At 36.4% G+C, this 23695-nt stretch overlaps 1 protein-coding gene across 4 annotated transcripts; it reads left to right on the top strand.

Moving 5' to 3' along the window:
- Positions 1-19903: 19903 nt before the first annotated feature.
- Positions 19904-23290, top strand: LOC114164037 (coiled coil protein). Of its 4 annotated transcripts, none has more exons than XM_028048499.2 (8): positions 19904-20192; positions 20284-20410; positions 20517-20817; positions 20939-21012; positions 21346-21391; positions 21636-22033; positions 22376-22479; positions 22791-23290. In XM_028048499.2, exons 1-8 carry the CDS (start codon positions 19906-19908, stop codon positions 22858-22860), a joined length of 1407 nt encoding a protein of 468 aa, XP_027904300.1. In that variant the 5' UTR covers positions 19904-19905; the 3' UTR covers positions 22861-23290. The 4 variants fall into 4 exon arrangements, with proteins under 4 accessions (XP_027904300.1, XP_027904299.1, XP_027904302.1 ...); XM_028048498.2 differs by lacking the exon at positions 22791-23290 and adding an exon at positions 22595-22784; XM_028048501.2 differs by lacking the exon at positions 22791-23290 and adding an exon at positions 22595-22784 and having other exon boundaries at positions 20280-20410.
- Positions 23291-23695: the final 405 nt, after the last annotated feature.

Below are 23695 nucleotides of genomic sequence, written 5' to 3'. Positions count from 1 at the left end.
AGATTTGATAATTTATGTGTTGTTTTCATGATATTAATGGTATTGGAACCAACATGAACTCTCCTAATGGCATGTAATTATATAAATGTGTTACTAATCTGAAAAAAAATGGGAGGAATTGTGGGGTTGAGGTTCGCGCAGGTGAAGAAATCTAGGCAAGAACCCAGATTCTATATGCACTGCTTGGCGGTGCGTGAACTGCCGCCAGGCGACACATCAGGACAATGGATGTTCTGAGTTGATTCTGTGAATTGGCGTGATTTGGGGTCATCAGGTGATGATATGCGTACACTAGGAAAATGACAAATGCGATATGAAGGGAGTGTGTATAAGTAAGACCTCTAATTATATATGCGCAGGTGTGATGATTGCTATCAATTGCATGAAAAAAGTAAAGGTTTATTTGATTGGAATGTGATGATGTGACTGTTTTAGTTACTACGGTTATGTGTATTAGTGATGCATGCAGAAATATAGTGGTAGTAACTTGCATGTTGGAAAAGATTAAGTGTATGGTAAAAATGAATATGTTAAGTCTGAAATACTGGTAAATGGATGTGTGCATTGTAATTCATTTATAAGGACTATAATTGGATTAGTGATATGATTGTTGAGGAAGTGAAGTGTTATGTTGGCTGAAATTACATCCATGCAAGTATAGGTAATTTATATACAATTAAATTTATAACTTGTATGTATGCTTGAACTGTTGGGGAGTGCTGAAACCCCGTGGTAGAGTGCTAAACCAATAGCTGGCATGTTACTGGTATAGCGATTGGCGGCACAGGTATGACCGCTAGGCGATAGGAGTACTAGGGAAGTCCATGCTTGTGTTTGGCGCCTGGCGACGAGAAGGCTCTACTAGGTGGTCTGCGCTGGAACGTAGCCTAGCGGCGCTTACACAATGCCAGCGAGAGCGCAGAGTGTAATGTGTTCGTGTGGCTTGCGTTTTGTATGCTGTACTGTGGGACTTGGACCAAAAGATGCTTGGGTCACAAGCGGGGAGGTTCATGGCTGGTGGTGAACACGTGATGATATGAGCTAGGAGGTTCATATCCTGATACTCTCGGGTGGAGATACGAGCTGGGAGGTTCATATGTTCCGTGCTCACACTTGAGAGATGTTGCGAGCGGAGAGGTTCGTAGTTGGTGGATCTTGTGTGTTAGACTACGGGTGGGAAGGTTTGTAGAGTTGGACTACGAGCGGAGAAGTTTGTAGAGGTAGGACCACGAGCAGATAGGTTCGTGGAAGCATCATATATCTTGGGTCCATGGTCAAAGTAATTGCTTGTGTAGTGTGGATGCGTGTTGATGGAGGCGTAGTTCGGGATCGTCACAAGGATTTCAGAGCAATTGATGGAATCATGCCCAAGACCTTCAAAGAGATCTTGGATTAGCTTCAGATCGTAGAATAGGAACTCTTTTATAATTTTTTTTAATGTTTTTGTTTGGGCTTTATCAGACCTTTAGTTGTGTTGGGCGTTTTGGTGTTTCGGCCTATAGTATATAAGCCCATGTGAGACACATTTGTATTCAAATTTGAGTTATATGAAAATTTGAGTTTTCTCTCAAGTCTCAAGGTTTTCCTTAGAACCACCGATCCTTATTTTTGAATCTTCCTCACTTATCTTGGAACCTCCTCCAAGTGGCGTGATTTCCTCCTATTCCGCAAAAATCCTCAATCGACGTCCTCCATTTCCCCCTTTTCGTTTTAGGGTTCGGACCCAAATTCATTTGAGACATTTTTCACCCTAAATCCGAGACGGTCCTTCATCATATGGTAATCAGAGCTCGGTTGTTTCTCTTTTGAATTCGTTTCGGATTGTCGTTCTCAATTTCTTCGCGTTTTGGGTTCTACCGTAGTTGTTCTCGTTCATCCTTTGTGCACTTTCTTTTTGTGCTATCTATGAAGCAACATTGCTAAATCGCAATCATTGTTTTTTTTTTCATATGGCATGAGCTGAAGTGAAGAGATGATGGCGTGGTCATTTACGTACGAGTGGTTTGGAAAACCATTGTTCTTCGTTTTCTGCTTACACCCATTCAACCATTTTCTGAAAATTGGATTCTCTAGTTCGAATCCTTCTGTTTGCACATACCGGTTTCGAGGTTGGGATTGTTTTGGCTGCATTTGAATTAAGTAGAGTTAGCGATGCATACCAAGTGTTTGTGAAATTGATTCAGTGAAGATAAATTGTGAAATTGAAGTTACTTGTGACAAGCGCACTAAAGATTGGCTAAGGTTGAGGTGTTAGCTCAAGAGGTTGGCCAAGTGGAGAGAGGCATTCTGGTTTCCAAAGAAAATTTTGATGTGGTGCAGTGAATTTGGATTACCACGTTGTGTTTGGCTTCTCGGTGCAAATCTAATACTCTCTTTTTGCTTAGTAGTGCCCAAGATAAAGTGCAAGTTTGAATTGTTCAGTTTGCTGCATAGAGAAATTGATTCATTTGGCTTAGTTGAGTGTAGATCATTGGTGGAAAATTGAAATTGAAGGTACTTGTCTTTTGGTGTGGAAGCGGCAGCATGATATTGATATTGCTAGAGCCTCATTCGGTTCAGACTTTTGCAGTTATCTCAATTATATCCTTCGAAGTTGGCTGCCCCAAGTACTTTGGCCACACGTGTAGCAACAATTGAATCATCCTTTAGTCTACAGTGACTGACGCCAATCAATTAATCTTTTCACAGCTACAACACCAAGACTAATTCTTCAAGCAACCATCCTGGTCCATGTCTGTAGTTTTCGGTGCAATTTTGTGCAATTAATTGAAAGATGCTCTAAACAGCTGCTAGCTTTCTTCTTTTGGGTGCTTAATAGACGACCGTTGTGGTAAAGAGCTACACCTAATCTAAGCGGTGGTAGCAGGGAGTTCCAATTCCTTTTGGTAGCAAAGGGTCCAATAATATCACGTTAGAGAGGTGTGACGCAAGTGTAATTGTAGGTGGAGGACTTGTGCTTGAAGCGGTGGAGTTTAGGCCAGAAACAAGTGTTGGATTTGGTGGAGTTTATTCGAAAGCATCAACACCTTTAATTGGCTGCAACTACATTCATGTCTCCCTCGCTTAAGCCATGCAAAAAACAACATCAACTTTGAAGAGTATTTCCAGCCCTATTCCAAAGCTGAATGGTCCACTTAATTGATTCACTTAGTTTGTTTCTACATGAATTGCATCAGCAATGCGTATTGGAATTGGGTGCAGCAACCCCACGTTACAACAACTTTTCTTTTCATTGGTGGCAGTAAGAGGTGTTAGGCAGCTCGCTTGTCTCGAAGGTGCGTGTTCAACTTGCAAAGTTGTACACTAGGTGTTGCTTCAAGCGATGGATTTGGAAATTGTTAGCATTGGCAGATTCAAACTGCTGCAACTACCTCACTCGGTGCCTTTAGTGTAGAAAGTGTGTTTTGAAGGGGAGCAAGGTGGATGTTGGAGTGATGCACACGACTTACACTTAGCTGGACGAAATTATTGCTAGGAATGAAGCAATTTTTCCTTTCCATTTGGTGCAGAATTGGCCGTGGTGTTGTAGCTGGTTGTTCCTTTCGGTGGAAGCCTTTCTAGGCAATTTAGTGCTGCAGGCAATCTTGGCCCATGCCTCTTAGTTGTTTCTGGTGTAGGTTGGATCAAAGAGCGTGGTGGGGAATTGAAATTGTGGTGCAGGAAAATAGGACAGCATGACTCCCTCGCTTAAGCCATGTTGTACTCGCTTTAGCGATGCCAGTTATAAATCGCAGTGTTTGACAACAACGTGCTTGGTGAACTTTGGTGTAGGAAAATTGACCTTTCTTGAAGCAATTAAAAACTAAATTAGTTTGGTGGTAGTGGTTGGGCCAGTTTAGGAGCAACAGTCATGTCTGTTTCGGTGTGTTGTTATGGTCATATTTTGTTGCTGTTTTCATTCATGTTTATCACTACTACTGTTTGGACTACAATTGTAGGTGCTAATCGGTGCTGTTTTGGATACTGTCACAATTGATATAGATGGTGTATTGTGCTTATTTCTAGGTCAATATTCTTGTGAGTATAAGTCTCTTTTCTTGAATTCCTAGCATTGCTTGAGTCCATTGTCTATCATTTTTCTTTTTGAGTTTGATTTTCTTTGGATTATTGTGTTGTGGGACAATGTACCTTGAGCTAAATTGTTGAAAGTATTGCTTGTGGGACTTTGAATTAATCATCACAATTTAGCTTGAGTACTTTGTTTCACATCTCTAGTAGTAATTCTAAATACACTGTTTAAATTACTCTTGTCTTTAAAAGTGTTTTTCTCATTGTCATAGTCTAGTTTTGTCACATATTTACTTCCTTTGGTTTAGCCATTTCTTGATTTTGGTGCTCTTTACTTTGTCTTCAAATTTTCTTGGTTTTGTCTTAGAGTTTTCTTTCTTCGGCCTCCTGAGTTGAGCTTAGATCCGTTACATCTTTCACTTTGATGTTGAATTCTTGATGGGTTGATTGGAGGTTCTTTGAAGAACTGAATAGGAACTTGAGAGCGAGTGAATACACTTTGAGAGTGAAACACGAGTGGAATTGGGTGTGAAGACGTAAGGAGTGGAGAGGCCCATTTGATAACTTTATCTACATTTGTTTTTGCTTACCACTTACTGGAATGCCCAATACATGAATCTTCAAGAACTCCAAGATTATTGTATACTTGAAAGAGGTGAAGAGGAGTGTTAGAAAAAACTTGAAGTGAAACAAGGATAACAAGCACAAAGGGAGAGAGAAAATGCGGAAAGAACACTAAAGGAAATGTGGGAAAAGGCAAGACAAGAGAGAGAGTTAAAAGAGAGAAAAGAGCTAGAGATGAGAGAAATAGAACAACAAAATGAAGAGATCAAAGAAAGAGTTAGAGCAAGAGAGGCGAGAGTACAAATGAGACTCCAACGATTTGAGATGTTGGAAAAAGCAAGACAAGTGGAAAATTTGGAGAGGGAACAAAGGAAGAAAGTGCTAATAGAAATAAAAGAGAACGAGCTAAGAGAGAAAAAGAAAAAAGAACGACGAGAAAAGGAAGAAGAACAACAACAACAAAGAGAGAAACACGAAAAGGAGTTTCTCCATACACCCCTGACATGCATGGTTGAGATGAAATAGTTAAAGGGGAATGATAATGCGTCACAGGGATTTCAGAGCAATTGATGGAATCATGCCTAAGGCCTTTAAAGAGATCTTGGATTAGCTTCAGATTGTAGAATATGAACTCTTTTATAATTTTTTGTAATATTTTTGTTTGGGCTTTATCAGACCTTTAGTTGTGTTGGGCGTTTTGGTGTTTCGGTCCATAGTATATAAGGCCCTGTGAGACACATTTGTATTCAGATTTGAGTTATATGAAAATTTGAGTTTTCACTTAAGTCTTGAGGTTCTCCTCAGAACCACCGATCCTTATCTTTGAATCTCCGATTCAAAGTGGCGGATCTTCCTCACTTATCTTGGAACCTCCTCCAAGTGGCGTGATTTCCTCCCATTCCGCAAAAATCCCCAATCGACGTCCTCCATTTCCCCCTTTTCGTTTTAGGGTTCGTACCCAAATTCATTCGAGACATTTTTCACCCTAAATCCGAGATGATCCTTCATCACACATGGTCTACAATGCTTCAATGATACCTTAAAAGATTGGTTTGCTGGTGTTCCTTAAGTTGTGGCTTAGAACATATCCCTTAAGTTGTGGCTCGGAATAGGGGTTAAGCACGTGGCATTCCTTGAGTTGTGGCTCAAGATGGCGGATGAACACGAGGAACTCTTGAGTTGTGGCTTGGGTTGGCGAGTGTTGTCGGTTTGAGTGTGCGAGTTGTGGCTCGTACGACGGATCCAGATAGATTGCCCTTCTTGGTATGAGACCAACGGGTTTAGTAGTCTTGGGACATTATGAATGATATTCGTATTGGAAACTCCACCTGGTGTTACGGAGTGTGGTCCGTAGCATGGTTTCCCGCACGTGTTCTGCCAGTTGTGGTTGGTAGGTGTGGCAGCAAGACATCTTGAGGTATTAATTAGAAGACGTAGAACACATGTAACATGATAGTGGCCATGTGTTATGGAATCAAAGGATGAAAATTTCTTTGGTGTGTTTCGTGTTGCTATAATTGTTTCATATTATGTGTATGGTTTAAATTGTTAGCTCACCCTATCTGCTTGTGTTTTGGCGATGATCGTTTACGCGGTACACGAGAGCATATGATGTTGCAGGTGGATTTTGTGAGGCATAGAACCATAGTGTGGGCTATCATGGGAACATTTCTACAAAGAGTTTATTTTATGAATTTTAAGGTTTCTATTATAATCAATTGAATTATAGAAATTGGTTTTATTATGAGACGATTTTTGATAATATATTGAATTTTATAATAATTGGTTCTAAGCTGGCTTTTGTTATGAAATAAAGTTTTTATATTTCTCGTGTTTTAGAAAATGGAGCTTAATAAATGAGGTTTTAATATTAATATCATATTTTATTAATTAAATTCATAATATTCGGATGAGATGTTACAATCAACCTTCTGCCTGGCCCGGTTCGACCTTCGTCCTAAGCCGACTTGGCTGGACTTTCGGGCTGGGTTGAGCTAGCTTGATCTTTGTCTTGGCTCGACCTTAGGCCCCTGGCTCAACCTTTAGCCTAAGTTGGCCTGACTCGACCTTTGGACCAAGTCAGCTCGACTCGATCTTCACCTTGACCTGACCCGGCTCGACCTTCGGCCCAAGCTGACCAGACTTTACTTTTGTCTTGTACCGGCCTAGGTCAACCTTTAGTCAAGGCTGACCCGGGCTTCAACCTAGACATGTTTGGCTCAACTTTCATCTTAGATTGACCTTGCTCGACCTTCAGCTTGGGTCAGCTCAACTTGACCTCCGATCTTTCTTGACCCAGATTAACCTCTGACCTATTTTGGCCTCACTCGACCTTCGTTCTGTCTCAACCTTCATCCCATACTAGCCCGACTTGGCCTTGGACCCAAACTTGCTCGAATAGACCTTCGATCTAAGTCGACTCGTCTCAACCTTCAACCTAAATCGACTCGTCTCGACCTTTTGTCCAACATGACTAGCCTATTTGGATCTGTGAACATTTTAGATCCCAACCAATAAGCAATTTAACAACTTGGAGAATTTTAATTTTCTTCTTTTGAGTGAATTTCAAATTTTACTATTTTAGTTATTTGAAATACGTTCTTAAAGTTTCTCAATTTCAATTTCCTTTTAATTTTCTTATCCAAACATGTAATTTTCCTCCAAAAACACCATAAACCTTTCATTTACTAGGTAATATAAACATTTATTTTCTTTATTCTATTATTATTAATTTTGGTTTCATTTGAAGAACTCTTTTGTTTCGCTAAAACAATATTCATTAGCTTTCAACCATCGACTAAGTTGATATTTGAAATTTCTTTTTATATCTCTAAAGTATTTTTTATTTTACCATACCCTTAATTAAACATTTATTTTCCTATGTGCGTTTTCATTCAATTGTCTCTCAAATTATTTTCTAGACACACATTTTTTTTAATATTTTTATTTGTTGTTTATTTTTCTCATATAGAATACTACTTTTATATTTTTATATAACTATTTTTATGTTTTAACTCATTATCATACGGGAAATTTTATCACCATAATTGTATAAATAAATTTTATTTACTAGAAGATAATAATTTAATGTAATTGTTATGAATCCTTTTTATCACCATCCAACATATATTTTCGTTCAAATGATGAAAGATCTATGTTAAAATTCTATTATCTATGTTAAAATTCCATTATCTATTATTATTCATTTAATCTTTTTTCTTCGTGTAATTTTGATAAAGTGATTCATTATAACTTTTATTAGTATATAAAAAAAATATATTTCAATATAATTTAGAAAATTGAAATAAACAAACATTTAAAATACTTTTTAATTTCAATATTTTTTCCTTTTATATTTTTTTTAGAAATATTTTTAAATTTTATCAATTTGGTTTCATTAATGTTTGTAAATTTATTAAATATTTTGCTTCTTATAAAATTTTATATTGTATTTTAATTTTAGATGTATACAATTATAATTTTTTTCTAAATATTTAATATTAAAAAATAACTATTCTTTTAATACTGAATATTTGATAATATTATATTTTTTTATCGTAATTTTATATTATTTTATAAAAATTAATTATGGGAATTAGATAAAATTTTAATACGCGTCAAATTTTGGTGTGAAAATGAGGATAAAGATGAATAAGAATAACAAGCGTTCGATCATTTTGTGCTTACTGCTAGTGCATATAATATACAATTAAGAACCTAATAATCAGAAACATTTGAATATTTTATTATTTTGTCAACAAAAGCATTCAAATTTTGTGTACTACAATGGGAAACCACAAACGTGTCATTTGGTGATTGATTTGCAGCTGAAACAAAAGCAGCTCTGACCTCTCTCTCTTCCTCTCAGCCTCATTTCCTCTCATTTTACTCTTCATCTCAGCCTTCTTCTTCTCTTTGACTCCATCACTCTCTGTCCTCCATCTCTAAGACAACTTTTCAGTTGGATATCATTTTTGCTCTCAGATCTACTATTTTTTTGTTTTATTTTTGTGTTGGATTGATGTTTTGCTCTCAAATTCATGAGCAACGTCAAAAACACCACAAATATAACAACTTTTTTGCATTTCTTCCTTCTTCTACAATATTTTACTAATGTTCTTTGTTGTATTTCTTTGTTGGATGAATGTTTTGCTCTCAGATCTACTTTGTATTTGTTTTATTTCTATTTTGGAGTGATGTTTTGCTCTTAGAATCATGAGCATCGTGAAGAACACAAAAAAGGTAACAAGTTTTCTACGATTTTTCGTTCTTCTACCACCATATTTAACTAATCTTCTTTGTTTTATTTCTCTATTGGATGGATGTTTTGCTCTCATATCTACTTTGTATTTTTTTATTTTTGTTTTGGAGTGATGTTTTGCTCTGAGATTCATCAGCACCGTGGAGAACACCAAAAGGTAACAACTTTTCCATGTTTTTTCGTTCTTCGACCACCATATTGAACTTTTTTGCTTTGTCGTATTTATCTGTTCAATTGATGTTTTGGTCTCAGATCTACTTTTCTTTGGATTGATGTTTTGCTTTCAGATTCATAAGCACCGTCAAGAACACAAAAAAAGTAACAACTTTTTATGCATTGTTTTCTTTTTCTACCATATTTAACTAATGTTCTTTGTTGTATTTCTCTGTTGGATTGTTTTTTTTTGTTCTCAAATCTACTTTTTTTTTGTTTTATTTTTGTGTTGGATGAATGTTTTTCTTTCAGATATACTTTTCTTTGTTGGATCGATGATTTGCTCTTACATATACTTTTCTTTGTTCTATTTATCTGTTGGATGAATGTTTTTCTTTCATATCTACTAAACTATAGCAACGTCAGTATTGCTAGGATAGTAGTCAACAAAATAGAAAGGGCAAAGTAACCAAAAGTCGTCTCCCAACAAACACGAAATTGATTTTTAACAAATAAGTTCTTATAAAATCTATACAAAAGAGTTAGTCAAATAAAATATTAAAAATATAGGAGGATTAAGATAAGTAAGAAAGAAATAGAAAAGATAAAAACAATAGTAAAGAAAATAGATTGATTCCACTACTTTTTCAAAATATATTCATCATCGGTTATCTAAAGATTATTGCTCAATTAATTATTGTTGTAGATTTGCAAATTAATGAATGTAAAGTTTCAATTAATTTGTTGGCGTTCTCACTTTTAACCAAAGTATAGTCTCAATTAAAAGTGAGAACTTTTAGATTATCCACAGTAAATTCAATCAAAGTACAATCTCAATCAAATTTTACTATGCTTAATCATGTCTATTCTTTTATCTCTTCACCAAATAAAAAGCTTAATTAATCAAAGTAAAGTCTCGATTAATTAATCACATGAAAGTTTTTATATAAAATCAAAGTAAAGACTCAATTAGATTTAAAAACCCTTCAACTCATGTGATTAACATTCATATAAATTTAAAATCATTACTTTTTACGTGATTCAAAGATAAAAGGCATAGATGAATTAAAATCTCAACAATCATAAAATGAACAAAGAAATTATTTCATTCTAAGCTTAGAATCCATAATGAAATTACAATATAATCAACCCAAGAAGTTTAGCCTTTCATGGAATACAAAATAAAATAAAATTAATAGAAGAATGGAGAGAGAGAGAAAGGAAACGAAATTAATAGACTATTTGACAAATATAGTTGGTTAATAATATCGATATCTAACATAATTAAATAAATAAATTACTTAAAGATTTATGATAAATTATCACCCACTAATATTTGTATTAATTTTTCAAATCAGTCCTTTTGAAATTTGATAGTCCAAATTTGTAGAGACATCCAAAAATATCAATATTTCCAATTCAATCCCTCTTATTTGACCAACTTTGACCAGTCTTTGCCCAAAGTTGACTGTTTGACCAGTTTTGACTCTTTGACTGTCCATTGAGAAGTTGACACGTGTCATTCCCTTATATCTCCCAAAATTAGGGTTTCCACCTCCTTCATGGATTATGTCACAGGTGCAATGACGACTGCCATTTGAATGTCAATGAGCTTGGTTGCTAGTTCACAGAGATCGCACTTTCACGTGATGATGGTCGGACTTCAGACGCAGGTGCAATGGAGGTGCGGATCTGTGGTGAAATCATGATTTAGCTTCGCGTGAGTTTCTATTATTTATTGAAGCATGAGTTCTGCAACATCGTGGATCTGGCGAGTGTTGCAGGTGCGTGAAGGATGGTTTGCGCTCGTCATTGCTACATGTGTGTGATTAAGGTCTCCATCAATGGTGAATTAGCTATCACGGGTTTGAACTGATGCAGGCAATGTGGTGGAAGCTCGCATGGTGCAGATACAAGTTTGTTGGTGATAGTCGTGACTGGTTGCGACACCAGTGCTTATTGCTCGCACAGTTTGCAAATCTGAACATGATGAACGAAGCAGAAGCGGGAATGGAATAGCGTTGGAGTTCTGCATCCTGCGTGATGGTGTAGTTTCCATGGTTGTTGCTGCAATGGTGATTGCTGGTACGTAAGGTTGCAGCTGCGTGATGACTTTGCACGCATGGATGAACGAAATCTCTAATCTACTCATGTTCTCTTCTCAGCAAGGCTGTTTGATGAATATCACCCTAAGAGGCTTTTCATAGCATTGGCCAACGTCTAGGCCCTTTCTTTTTATTTCTTTTATTTTTAATTAAATAAATGTTTTCTCTAAAATTGGTTTTTACTAAATGCAGATCAAAGTTTTCAAGTGTTGTGACCTTGCCTTTTTACGGGCCAATTCTTCTCCATGACTCCCGCACCCACACCAGTTTTCCTCACCCCTCCTGATTGGGCCTTGAGCAGCCCATGGCAGCACACCAATCAAATCTGCAACAATGTGCTTCAAAACTTGGGCCTGCAAAGTGCATCAGCCAGGGCTAAATCTTCTCCACGCGTGCACCCATATTTGTCTACGGGAACATCACGCATGCCTTTATATCACATGTTTTGGGCTTCGTAAATTGATGTTTGAAGCCAGCCCACTTCGTGTGCATCAGGGTTCTTTCCATTTCCACCTGCCAGCCAAAACAGTGTTCACGAGAGATAACCCTTAGCTGCTAGGGTTCTCATGCACAACAGCTCATTGTAACCAACACACAACACGAATTAGCCTTGTTTCTTGTTTTATCTTGGAGTGCCGCTAGGAATGCTTCAGATTGCCTCTCTCTACGCATCCTTAGAATTAGGGTTCATTTGCCTCACCTGCCCTTTGATAGGGATTCTGTTCAGTTAGGGCTCGTGAGAGAGTCACGTTTTCCTTTCCTTCACCGATTGTTTTTCTTCTCCTTTCTTTTTTCTTTGGCTGCCTTCACCTAAAGGCAGGCCAACCTCATGTAAAGGAGCTTTGATGAATGAGAGAGATTTTAATCCCCTTTTATCTTAGCTCACCTTTACCGAGAGTAAACTCTAGAGTGACCTCGCCGGTGAGATTCCGAACACCGTAATCGTCTTCCGCTGCCTGTTTGGTGGATTTCCACCGAACAAAATTAGGTTTCATGGCCTTGCATCGTGAATTCCGACAAGACTGTGGCTTCGCGCATCCATCACTGTTATCATGATGGTTTGGTTAATGGCGACTTCCATGGTGGTGGCAGCTACCGACATGGTGATGGTGGGAGAGGAGAAAAATTAGGGTTTCTCTTTGGGAAGGAGGTGATGACGTGGCAAACTTTGATTGGTCAATTTAGTGGGAGGAGGATCATGACACGTGTCATCATATAGTTGGACATATTTGAAATTTAGGGATTGCCACATGGCATAATCTGAGTGCCTTTTATTAATGAGTGGAAAGAGGGGTGAGACTTAGTAAAAACTAGGGGTGTAGAACATATTTTTGGTGGCCCATCAGGAAAGAGGAAAGTGTATAAGAAATGTATGGGGTGCAAAAGTGATTTTTCAAGAACTTGCTGATTTAACCTTATTTAAAGGTGGTTTGTAACTTCAATCAATTTATTTTTCCACCTTAAATGAGCTTAATCTTAGCTTTAGCTACATCAACAAACATTAAAATATCCAAAAATAATTTATGCAGCTAAAAATCACTTTTTAAGACATTTTTATCACATAAGCTCAAATAGCCTAATTATTAGAACTATCAATTAAATCACTCTTTAAGCACACAAATTCAATTAAATACCCAGAATTAAACACTGAATGAGGGAAAAAATACGCACTCATCACATATCTACTTTTCTTTGTTGGATCGATGATTTGCTCTCAGATCTACTTTTCTTTGTTGTATTTCTCTATTGGATTGATGTTTTTCTTTCAGATATACTTTTCTTTGTTGTATTTCTTGGTTGGATCGATGATTTGCTCTGTAGATATACTTTTCTTTGTTGTATTTCTCTGTTGGATTTTTTTTCTCGATTTTGTTTACTTCTACCATATTTCACCACTTTTTAATGTTGGATGGCATTTTGTGTTAGAATTATGGTGCTTGATTTAGTCCCACATCGCTTAGAATAGTGAGATGTGGTTCTCTATTTTACTATATAAGAGACTATGCGTAAAGCTTTAAGATACACTAGAAATACAAATACTTCCTAGTGTAGTCGTGGACGTAGGCATACACATTGTACGCCGAACCACGTTAAATTCTCTGTGTCTATTTTTCTCTCCTTTATTCTTTCCTTTATTGCCTTGTTCCTAACAATTGGTATCAAGAGCCATTTTTCTTAGTATGCTCTGTGGTTGCAGCATTGTCTGATCTTCCACATCAGAAAAGATTTGGTTTCTATTTTTTCTTCTTGGGGATCTCAGTTTAGAGAAGTAGTGGGAGCTCTGGTCAAAAGCGGCAGTAGGAGCTTTGGTCAAAGGTAGTAGGAGCTTTGGTCAAAGGCAGCAGGAGCTTTGGTCAATAGTCGCAGCAGGAGCTTTGGTCAAAAGCCGCAGCAGGAGCTTTGGTCAAAAGCCACAGCAGGAGCTTTGGTCAAAAGCCGCATGAGCTTTGGTCAAAAGCCGCAGTAGGAGCTTTGGTCAAAAGCAGCAGGAGCTTTCGTCAAAGCAGCAAGAGCAATGGCATTGGAAGAAGGGAAGGTGAGGATTGAGAAGTTTGATGGCAGTGACTTCGGGTTCTGGAAGATGCAGATAGAGGACTACTTGTATCAGAAGAAGTTGTATCTACCCTTAACAGGGCAGAAGCCAACCGACATGGAGCAGGCAGAATGGGATTTGTTAGATCGGCAGACACTCGGTGTGATCCGGTTGACATTAGCCAAGAATGTTGCGTTCAACATCATGAACGAGAACACAACCGTAGATTTGATGAAGGCATTGTCAAATATGTATGAGAAGCCATCTGCAGCCAATAAAGTGTATTTGATTTGCAGGCTAGTCAACTTAAAAATGGGTGAAGGTAACTCGATTACTAATCATATTAGTGAATTCAATACAATTATTGCGCAGTTGACATCAGTGCAGATAACATTTGATGATGAGGTGAAAGCATTAATTTTATTATCATCTCTTGCGGAAAGTTGGAGTGCAACTGTTACTGCAGTTAGTAATTCTGCAAGTAATAGTAAGTTGAAGCTTGCTAACATCCGTGACTTGATCTTAAGCGAAGATGTTCGCAGGAAAAGTTCTGGGGAATCTTCCAGTTCTAATTCTGGTTCAGCATTGAGTACTGAAACTAGAGGAAGAAGTAGCCAGAAAGGTCGTAATCAAGGCCGGGGCAGATCAAAGTCTAGAGAGAAATCAAAACCAAAATTCCGGAATGATATCACTTGTTGGAATTGTCAGAAAAGGGGTCACTTTACAAATCAATGTAGGGCTCCAAGGAAGAACAACAACAAGAGGCAAGATGATGATCAATCAGCAAATGCAGCAACTGATGAAATTGAAGATGCACTATTATGTAGTCTAGATAGTTCTATTGACTCATGGATTATGGACTCAGGTGCGTCATTTCATACTACACCTTCCTTAGAACTATTATCTAACTATGTTCCAGGAAAGTTTGGGAAGGTCTACCTTGCAGATGGGAAATCTCTTGATATTATAGGAAGAGGTGATATCAATATCAGAACCTCTAATGGAAGTGTGTGGACTTTGAATAATGTCAGACATATTCCTGCCTTAAAGAGAAACTTAATATCTATAGGGCAGTTGGATGATGAAGGTCATTACACCACCTTTGGAGATGGACACTGGAAAGTAATGAAAGGTAATCTTGTTGTTGCTCGTGGAAAGAAGCGATGATCTCTTTACATGATTGCAGATGAGGATATGATATCAGTTGCAGAAGTTGGCAACAATTCCTCTTTGTGGCATCAGAGACTTGGGCATATGAGTGAGAAAGGAATGAAGCTCATGGTCTCAAAAGGTAAAATACCTAACTTGAAGCATGTTGACGTTGGACCTTGCGAACATTGTATCTTTGGAAAGCAGAAAAAGGTTAGCTTCTCCAAAACAAGTAAGTCGTCTAAAGTTGAAAGACTAGCACTAGTGCATACAGATGTTTGGGGGCCAGCTCCAGTGAAATCTCTTGGAGGTTCACAGTATTACGTAACCTTCATTGATGACTCTACAAGAAAGGTATGGGTTTATTTTCTTAAAAATAAATCTGATGTGTTTTCTGTGTTTAAAAGGTGGAAACAGGAGGTTGAGACTCAAACAGGTTTAAAGATTAAATGTTTGAAGTCTGATAATGGTGGAGAATATGACAGTAATCAATTCAAGGAGTTTTGTTCAGAGAATGGGATCAGAATGATCAAGACGGTTCCAGGAACATCAGAACAAAACGGTGTGGCAGAAAGAATGAACGGAACCTTGAATGAAATGGCAAGATGTATGAGAATCCAGTCAGGATTACCCAATGTATTTTGGGCAGATGCAATAAGCACAACAGCCTATCTCATAAACAGAGGACCATCAGTTCCTTTAGGCTATCAGTTATCTGAAGAAGTATGGTCTGGAAATGAGGTAAACCTTTCACATCTGAAAGTTTTTGGTTGTGCTTCATATATTTTGTTGAACTGTAATAGTAGAGATAAATTGGACCCTAAGGCAAAGCGATGTTATTTCATTGGCTATGGATCTGACATGTATGACTACAGGTTTTGGGATGACCAAAACAAGAAAATTATTAGAAGTAGAAATGTTACTTTTAATGAAAACATGTTCTATAAGGACAGGACTGCAAAAATGCAAATAAAAAGCCAGAGTAGGTATCATTAGAAGAAGTTTCAGAAAGTGATGTAGCCAACAGAAGGCAGAATACAGAAGTAGAGCCTGAGTCAGAGCCCGAGTCAGAGTTTGGGTCAGAACCTGAACAGATAGAAGAGTCAGTAACTCCTGAATTACCGACTAGAAGGTCTAGCAGAACAATTGTAGCACCACAAAGGTACTCCCCTTCATTGCATTACTTGTTGTTGACTGATGCTGGTGAGCCAGAGCATTTTGCTGAGGCTATGCAGGGAGGTGAATCTATTAAGTAGGAGCTAGCAATGGAAGATGAGATAAAGTCTCTTCAGAAGAATAAGACATGGTCTTTAACCAAGCTTCCAGAAGGAAAGAAGGTTTTGCAAAACAGGTGGGTCTATCGGTTAAAAGAAGAACCAGATGGCAGCAAACGATATAAGGCCAGACTCGTAGTGAAAGGGTTCCAACAGAGAGAAGGAATTGACTTCACAGAAATTTTCTCTCCTGTTGTCAAGATGACTACCATCAGAGTTATCTTGAGTATAGTAGTTGCAGAAAATCTTCATCTGGAGCAGTTAGATGTGAAAACTGCATTCCTACATGGAGATCTTGAGGAAGAAATCTTTATGGCACAACCAAAAGGTTTTGAAGTATAAGGCAAAGAGAATCTTGTATGCAAGCTTCATAAAAGTTTGTATGGGTTGAAACAAGCACCGCGACAATGGTATAAGAAGTTTAATGAGTTTATGAGAAACTCAGGATTTCACAGATGTGAAGAAGATCATTGTTGTTACGTGAAGAAATATGTTGATAGTTATATCATTCTTGCCTTGTATGTTGATGACATGTTGATTGCTGCTGCTAATATGACAGAAATTGACAGGTTGAAGAAACAATTGTCAGAAAATTTTGAAATGAAAGATCTTGGTCCAGCCAAGCAAATTCTTTGTATGAGAATTTCTAGGGATAGATCTAAAGGTATTCTAAACTTATCTCAGGAAAAATATATAGAAAAATTGCTTAGCAGGTTCAATGTTGGAAATGCTAAAACCAGGAATACACCTTTGGGAACTCACTTAAAGTTCTCAAAAAGGCAATCTTCTCAGACAGAGGAAGAAGAAAATCACATGTCTAAAGTGTCATATGCATCTGCAGTAGGGAGCTTGATGTATGTTATGGTTTGCACCAGACCTGATATAGCACATGCAGTGGGAGTTGTGAGCAGGTTTCTATCCAATCCCGGAAAGGAGCATTGGGAAGGCGTGAAGTGGATATTGAGATATTTGAAGGGCACTTCAAAGATGCATTTGTCCTTTAAAAGAAGTAATCTCACTTTACAGGGGTTTTCTGATGCAGATTTGGGAGGTGATTTGGATGGTAGAAAGAGCACAACAGGTTATATTTTTACGTTGGGTGGCACAGCTATCAGTTGGAAGTCCAAACTTCAAGGAAGAGTCTCCCTTTCAATCACTGAAGTTGAATATATAGCTATCTCAGAAACAGCAAAAGAGATGATATGGTTGAAGAATCTTCTAAAAGAATTAGGAAAAGGGCAAGATGAACCTTCATTGTTCAGTGACAGTCAAAGTGTCATTTGTCTTGCTAAAAATCCAATTCTTCACTCCAGATGCAAACACATTGAATTGAAGTACCATTTTATCAGAAACTTGATAAATGATGGAGATTTGATTTTGTTGAAGATTCCAGGTGCAGAGAATCCAGCTGATATGTTGACCAAGACTGTCATAACAACTAAGTTGAGGCTTTGCATTGCCTCGACTGGCCTTCGAGAAAATTGATGATGAAGGCACTACACTAGGTGGTAATGTAAATCAAACCCCAAGTGGGAGAATTGTTAGAATTGTGGTGCTTGATTTAGTCCCACATCGCTTAGAATAGTGAGATGTGGTTCTCTATTTTACTATATAAGAGACTCTATGTAAAGCTTTAAGATACACCAGAAATACAAATACTTCCTAGTGTAGTCGTGTACGTAGGCATACACATTGTACGCCGAACCACGTTAAATTCTCTGTGTCTATTTTTCTCTCCTTTATTCTTTCCTTTATTGCCTTGTTCCTAACATTTTGCTCTCAAATTTAATGAATACGGTTTAAAACACCAGAAAGGTAAGAACTTATCTTTTTCGTTGAGATTCATTTTTGTTCTTTTTTTCTCAATTTTGTTTTTATTATTCTTATTCTTACATTCTTATGTTGAACCAATCTTTTTTGTTGAGATTCCTTAATTGATTTAAGAAGGCAAAAAAAGTTCAATGCTTTTGTTCTTCTGTCCGATTTTGTCTTCTTCTATCATATGTAATATCTAACTCATTTTGTCTATCTTATTTACCTGTTGGATCAATTTTCTTTGTGTGAGATTCATTAACTAATGGAGGTAGGGACATCCATGAAGATTTTATGCGAAATGGTTCAATGAACTCATTGAAAAATAGAAAAAAAGGTCTAATTTGTTGATTTAATAGTTATGTGCGAAATGGTTTACATTTTATAAAACTTCATTCATTTTTCTAATTAACATAGTTCATTAATATTATTGACTCTTCAAAGTTTTATTTTTCAATATTATCAATATATATTATCCTATATAATTATTTTATAATATGAAATTATTTTATATATAGTATTGAATTTAATTATTTTCTTGGCAAGTACACGCAATTAATTCGAATCATCATGATTTAGTAGAGGACTAACTTTTGGAATAACTATTTATTTATTTATATATGCTGTAATATTTATTTTTTATATCAATTTTTTGTTTATATAATGAAATTATTTAGTTTCCAATGACATGCATTAAATTTGAACCATCATGAGAAACAATTTTGACGGTTGGAATACCTATCTTTATCGTCCTGTATTTATATTATATATACTCCTAATATGTTTATCAATTTAGTACTTATTCATTATTGATCTTCTTCTATCTGCCTAATCTTCTTCTCTCTTACCAATCCTCTTCTATTACAAATCTTCTTCTCTAACCAATCTTCTTCTAATATCTAGTAAAAGTCCTATATAATTTAAATTTCTTTTAATATGTGTACTTTTGAATTCCAACTTCTAATCTATGTACTATATTATAATGGATATTTGAAGTGGTTTTATTTTGTTCATGTCATATAATTTCTGTAGAGTACATTATTTAAATTGTTACGTTATTTACTTAAATTAATTAAAATCAAACGTATTTGTAGTAATAATGCTCATAAACTTCTTAAAATTACAGAGTGACAATGATGAGCTTCTTGAGATGCAGGTTGTAGTATTGAACATTGATTATACATACCATAAATAATTATTAAAATATATCTGAAATGTTTTATTATAAGTTATACTAATGGTTCTCATGGTGTTATTGAAATGACACAATGCCAATGATGAATTGGTATTCTTTAAATATGCTATTATGCAACATTTATCCTATCTTTTAAGTAGATGTTTATTTTACAATATACACACAATGATGGTCAATATAGCAACATATCAAGTTTTATATATGTATACAATGTTATTTCACTTTCAATACACCTAAAAAGTGAACCTCAATATCCATAAAAATATAGGTTTTATATTTTTTTGGCAGATTTAAGAAAAAGATTCTACAGAGAAAACCATTAATTGAGTTGGATTTGAGTAAGTAATTATTTTTCTTAAACAAAATTTGCTATCTAAATAAGTTGTTTTATTTATTGTCACAAGTTAGGAAAAATAATTTGCAGATGTCGATAATAAAGCCAAAAACTTTGACAATATAAATGGAATATGTGAAACAAGTTATGGTAAGTGTTTGTTTGTTCTTCACAAATACATATCTAATTTGATTTATAAAATGACCAATTCAATTCAATACAAATGCAGTTATTGAAAATCACATACAAAATTATAAAAGTGTTATCACTAATAATGTTCAACTTTATGACATTAACAACCATTACGACTTCTCACAAAGTCTAATTTTTATTCCATCAAATTTATCCAAGAATTATATATTTATATAAATAATTTTAATTACTCACAAATTGTTTACCGAATAAATAACGTCTGAATGTTAGTGAAGTTTAACAAAAGTATTATTTATTGTTTAATAATTATTATATAACTGAAAAAAATGTAAAATATATATATATAAATGTGTGCTATAGAGCAATGGAGAGAGAGGGAAAGAAGAAGATGGGGAAGCAGAAGCAGAAAAGCGAGTTCGAGTTCTGCAAAGCGTGCAACATAAACCACGACCAAGGTCTCCGCCACAAGTACTTCCCTAACCACAAGAAATCCCTTTCTACCTTCCTATCCCGCTTCCGTAAAAAACTCTCCGATGTTCGTTTCTTCCTCAACGCCCCTACCCCTCTCGATCCCCAACTCGCTTCTCGCAATCGCTTCTGGTGTGTCTTCTGCGACCAAGACGTCCACGAACACTCCAGTTCCTTTGCCTGGTACATTATCTATCCACTTTATTTATTCAAATCAAATCACTATTACCAAGCTCTGAATATTTTCAATGGATGCCATCTGTTCTTGAGATAGCGCCAATGCGATTCGCCACCTCGCTAGTGTCCAACACATGAAGAATTTGAGGCATTTCTTCTGGAAATACGGCGCTGCCGCGGATCAATTGGACGCGTTTATGTTTTCCGATGATGATGTGACTAAGGTAATCCACGAATTGTGTCTGTTCTATTTTGTCTTTGCTTGCATGTTTGGGAAATTGAGAAATAATTGTTGATTTCTTGATATTTATTTCCCTTTTGCGACTTCAGTGGGAGAGGAAGTGCGAGGCGCGAAAGGATGAAGCGAGTGAGGGAAGTCGCAGAACGGTGGTTGGTCCTTCAAGTGATGATCATATCCATAATCAACTCACCAGTGGAAATAGTGATAGTTTTGAGAAAAATGTTTATTCCCATTCTGTGAATTCGTATCCTTCAAATCCTGTTTTGCCTTTACAAAGCTATACAAATGAGTATCAGATATCTAGTTCAGGACTCTCTGGAATGGCTAATGTTGCTACCTCGCCGGAAGCGTACCTTGATGCAAAACCTCTTGCTTTGCCAGATCTTTTGGGTATATGGTTACCCTGTCCACTGATTTTTTTTTTTTTTACTCTTTACAACTAGCATCTAGTGAGATTCGATTCTTTTTGGTTTTAGTTTGATATTTTCGGTGTGCTTTTATTGTGTCTCAGTTGAAAGGAGAAGCCATTCCCTCCCTCATGATGGTATACAATGGTCGAGTAATGGTTACTCCGGTCATAAACAGGTTTGTTTGGTCTTTAAGCTTTAATTGTTTCAAATAAGTCATCAGAAATCTAACTATTCGAGTTTCAGACTATCAAAAGTCATTCGGTGGTAACTTCGTTGGTTAGCGAGCAAGATGAACTTGTTTGGGTTTTTGCCTAGTTTTAAGTCTTCTAGTTTTCGTGTCTTGATGATCAGGATTATGGTTGGCCTAGCACACTGCGTATTTGTCCTTCTTTTAATTTCTAATTTATCTTTTGACACTTTTCATATTCTTCGATAGTGTTGTACTTGTCTAACCTTATTCGTAAGTCGGTATTGATGAAAAATATTGCATTTTGTATCAATGTACCAGGGGCGTGACAATGGTAGAATGGTCAGTGGTGAAAGCATTCATGAGGGTATCTATTTGTAATTATGAACATATTGTTTTGCTTCCATCATTATAGTACTGTAAAGATGAAAAGTATGTGCCTACTGAATATGTACAGTTAGCTGCGCTGCTGATTTCGTGTATGTACAAAATATTTAAGACTAACATGAATGAGAAAGAGTTTTAAGATTTTACTACTCATACAGAGGTTGATTGAGGTGGTCAAGTAGAATGATGATGCATTTTCTACTATGATCCTTTTACGTTTTCAGGTGTACAATTGATCACTCAGATTTCTTCTGTGCCTACTGAAAGTGCTGATAAAAAGGTTTATTCTGAAGCACCTCCACCATGGATTCACACAACTGAGGCAGTTCAGATGCATTCTAATTCAAACAAATTGGGGAAGTCCAAAATGTTGAATCCAAATCGGGTGGGAGCAGCTTGGGTTGAAAAGAGAAAGATTGAAATGGAGAAGGAAAAAAGGGGAGAGACAAAAAGGAATGGGTGTGATGCCAACTGGCTTCCTAATTTTGGTAGAGTATGGCAATCTGGTAGCAGAAGAGAATCCAGAAAAGAGTTTGAGAGGGAGAAACAGTTACAGAAGTTAAATGTTGAAACAGAGTCTGAAATGGCAATCAAGATACAGCCTTACGTAAGCAAAAGAATGGTGAGTTATACTCTATGGTGTCAATTCTATTTTCTAAAGATCACTGGTTTAATTTCGTTTGCTTCGGATGGGGTCATTAATGGATAACACAATTGTTGTAAATGATTTTTCTGGTAAAATGCCTTGACCAGCCTACATGGTGACCAGAATCAAATCATAATATCTGTCTTAAGTCTTCGAGAAATATCCATTAGAAGTTGGTGGGTTAAGTTAGGTAACAGTTAGTCTGGTATGGCGTACGGCTGTTTAACTCCAAATAATTATTGTTCCTTATGCACTTTTAACTTAGATTAGTTTGTGTTTGTCTGGTTGATGAATGTTTGTTCAATGTTAAATGTTTAGGAGTTGATCTCTTTCCGAGTTTATGGCCCATCTAAGGTGGCTTCATGGCAAATAGTACATGGTGTCATGACCCTCCTGCCATGGATGAAATGCAAAGCAAATTGGCAAGTGAATGATATTTTTATTTAATCAGTTGTAAATCCAGGATATTCAAACATTTTAACGCTGAAATAAAAAATAAAGAGTCCACAGAAATCATTATTCTCATCTCTTGGGTAGGTTCAAGGCAACACTGGATAATGTGCTTGCCCTGCTTTGGGCGAAATTAAAAACAATCTGGCAAATCGATGTGTGAATTTATAGCACTAAGTTGAGTTGTTAATTTTGGATTTTCCTTCTTCCATGTACTATGATATTGATATTTCAGTTATCATATGTAAATATTGGATATGCTCCTTTTGTGTGTTCTTTGCAGCGGATGGATAGTGGGGGTGATAATGGAAGCAGATGAAATTTCTTGTCGCAAAGATGCTCGGGGAGTGTAATCCGTATGGTAAATATGCATAACAACATCTATTGCATTGGAGGGGAGAAGACTGGAAAAAATTTACACGGTGAAATGTGGCACGTTTATGTGAATCCTTGGAAAAAAGTACCTCAGTCATTGTACAGTATTGAAGCATAACAATAGATTACTGAAATATGTACATGCATTAAGCTGAAAACGAAGGGTTAGTCTGCATGAATGATTGTGATGATTGGGAAAACCCATTTTACGACATTTCGATTTAAATGCCTTGTGATAACAATTCTTGTTATAGTTGGTCTGCCCATTTTTGTGCAGTTATTGGGTGCCTAGGATCGCCTACCAGCTTGCTTTTGAAGGTAGGGATGGTTACTATTGAATATTAATATTCAGATCGGCACTGCCTTTAAGCATGCTCTTTTACATTGAATGGAACAAACTTATCCAAAGATTATAGTTGCCAGCTATACAAGAATACCACTGTAATGTCCTGGATCTTAACTTCTAAATTTAATCTTACATTTCAATTATTTTTGTGCTTCTAACTCCTGTCCAATATTTACACCAAGACAAAGTATGATAAACTTTTCATTAAATAGTAGAATCGCGACTAAAATCTTTACTTATTTGTTTACTCAGAGTGTATGGTACTGCTACGAGTCAGTAGTATATAGACCTAAATAATTCAGGAGAGGAGTTCCGAAATATTTGAGCGTGAATTTTTTTTTTAAGCTTGTAGTTACAACTTTCAGGGCTGAACAGTGTAATCATACATACATATTAAGATTCGTAAAAAAGTTTGCTAAGGTTCATAACCGTTTCCACATACATTTTACTGGCGCATCACTAATATT

The sequence above is a fragment of the Vigna unguiculata genome, chromosome 9 (genome assembly GCF_037176805.1).
Source record: "Vigna unguiculata cultivar grain cowpea cultivar isolate G323 ecotype 2 chromosome 9, ASM3717680v1, whole genome shotgun sequence".
NCBI lineage: Eukaryota > Viridiplantae > Streptophyta > Magnoliopsida > Fabales > Fabaceae > Vigna > Vigna unguiculata.
The sequence above is the reverse complement of the archived record's forward strand: the minus strand, read 5'-3'. Positions and strand labels throughout refer to the sequence as shown.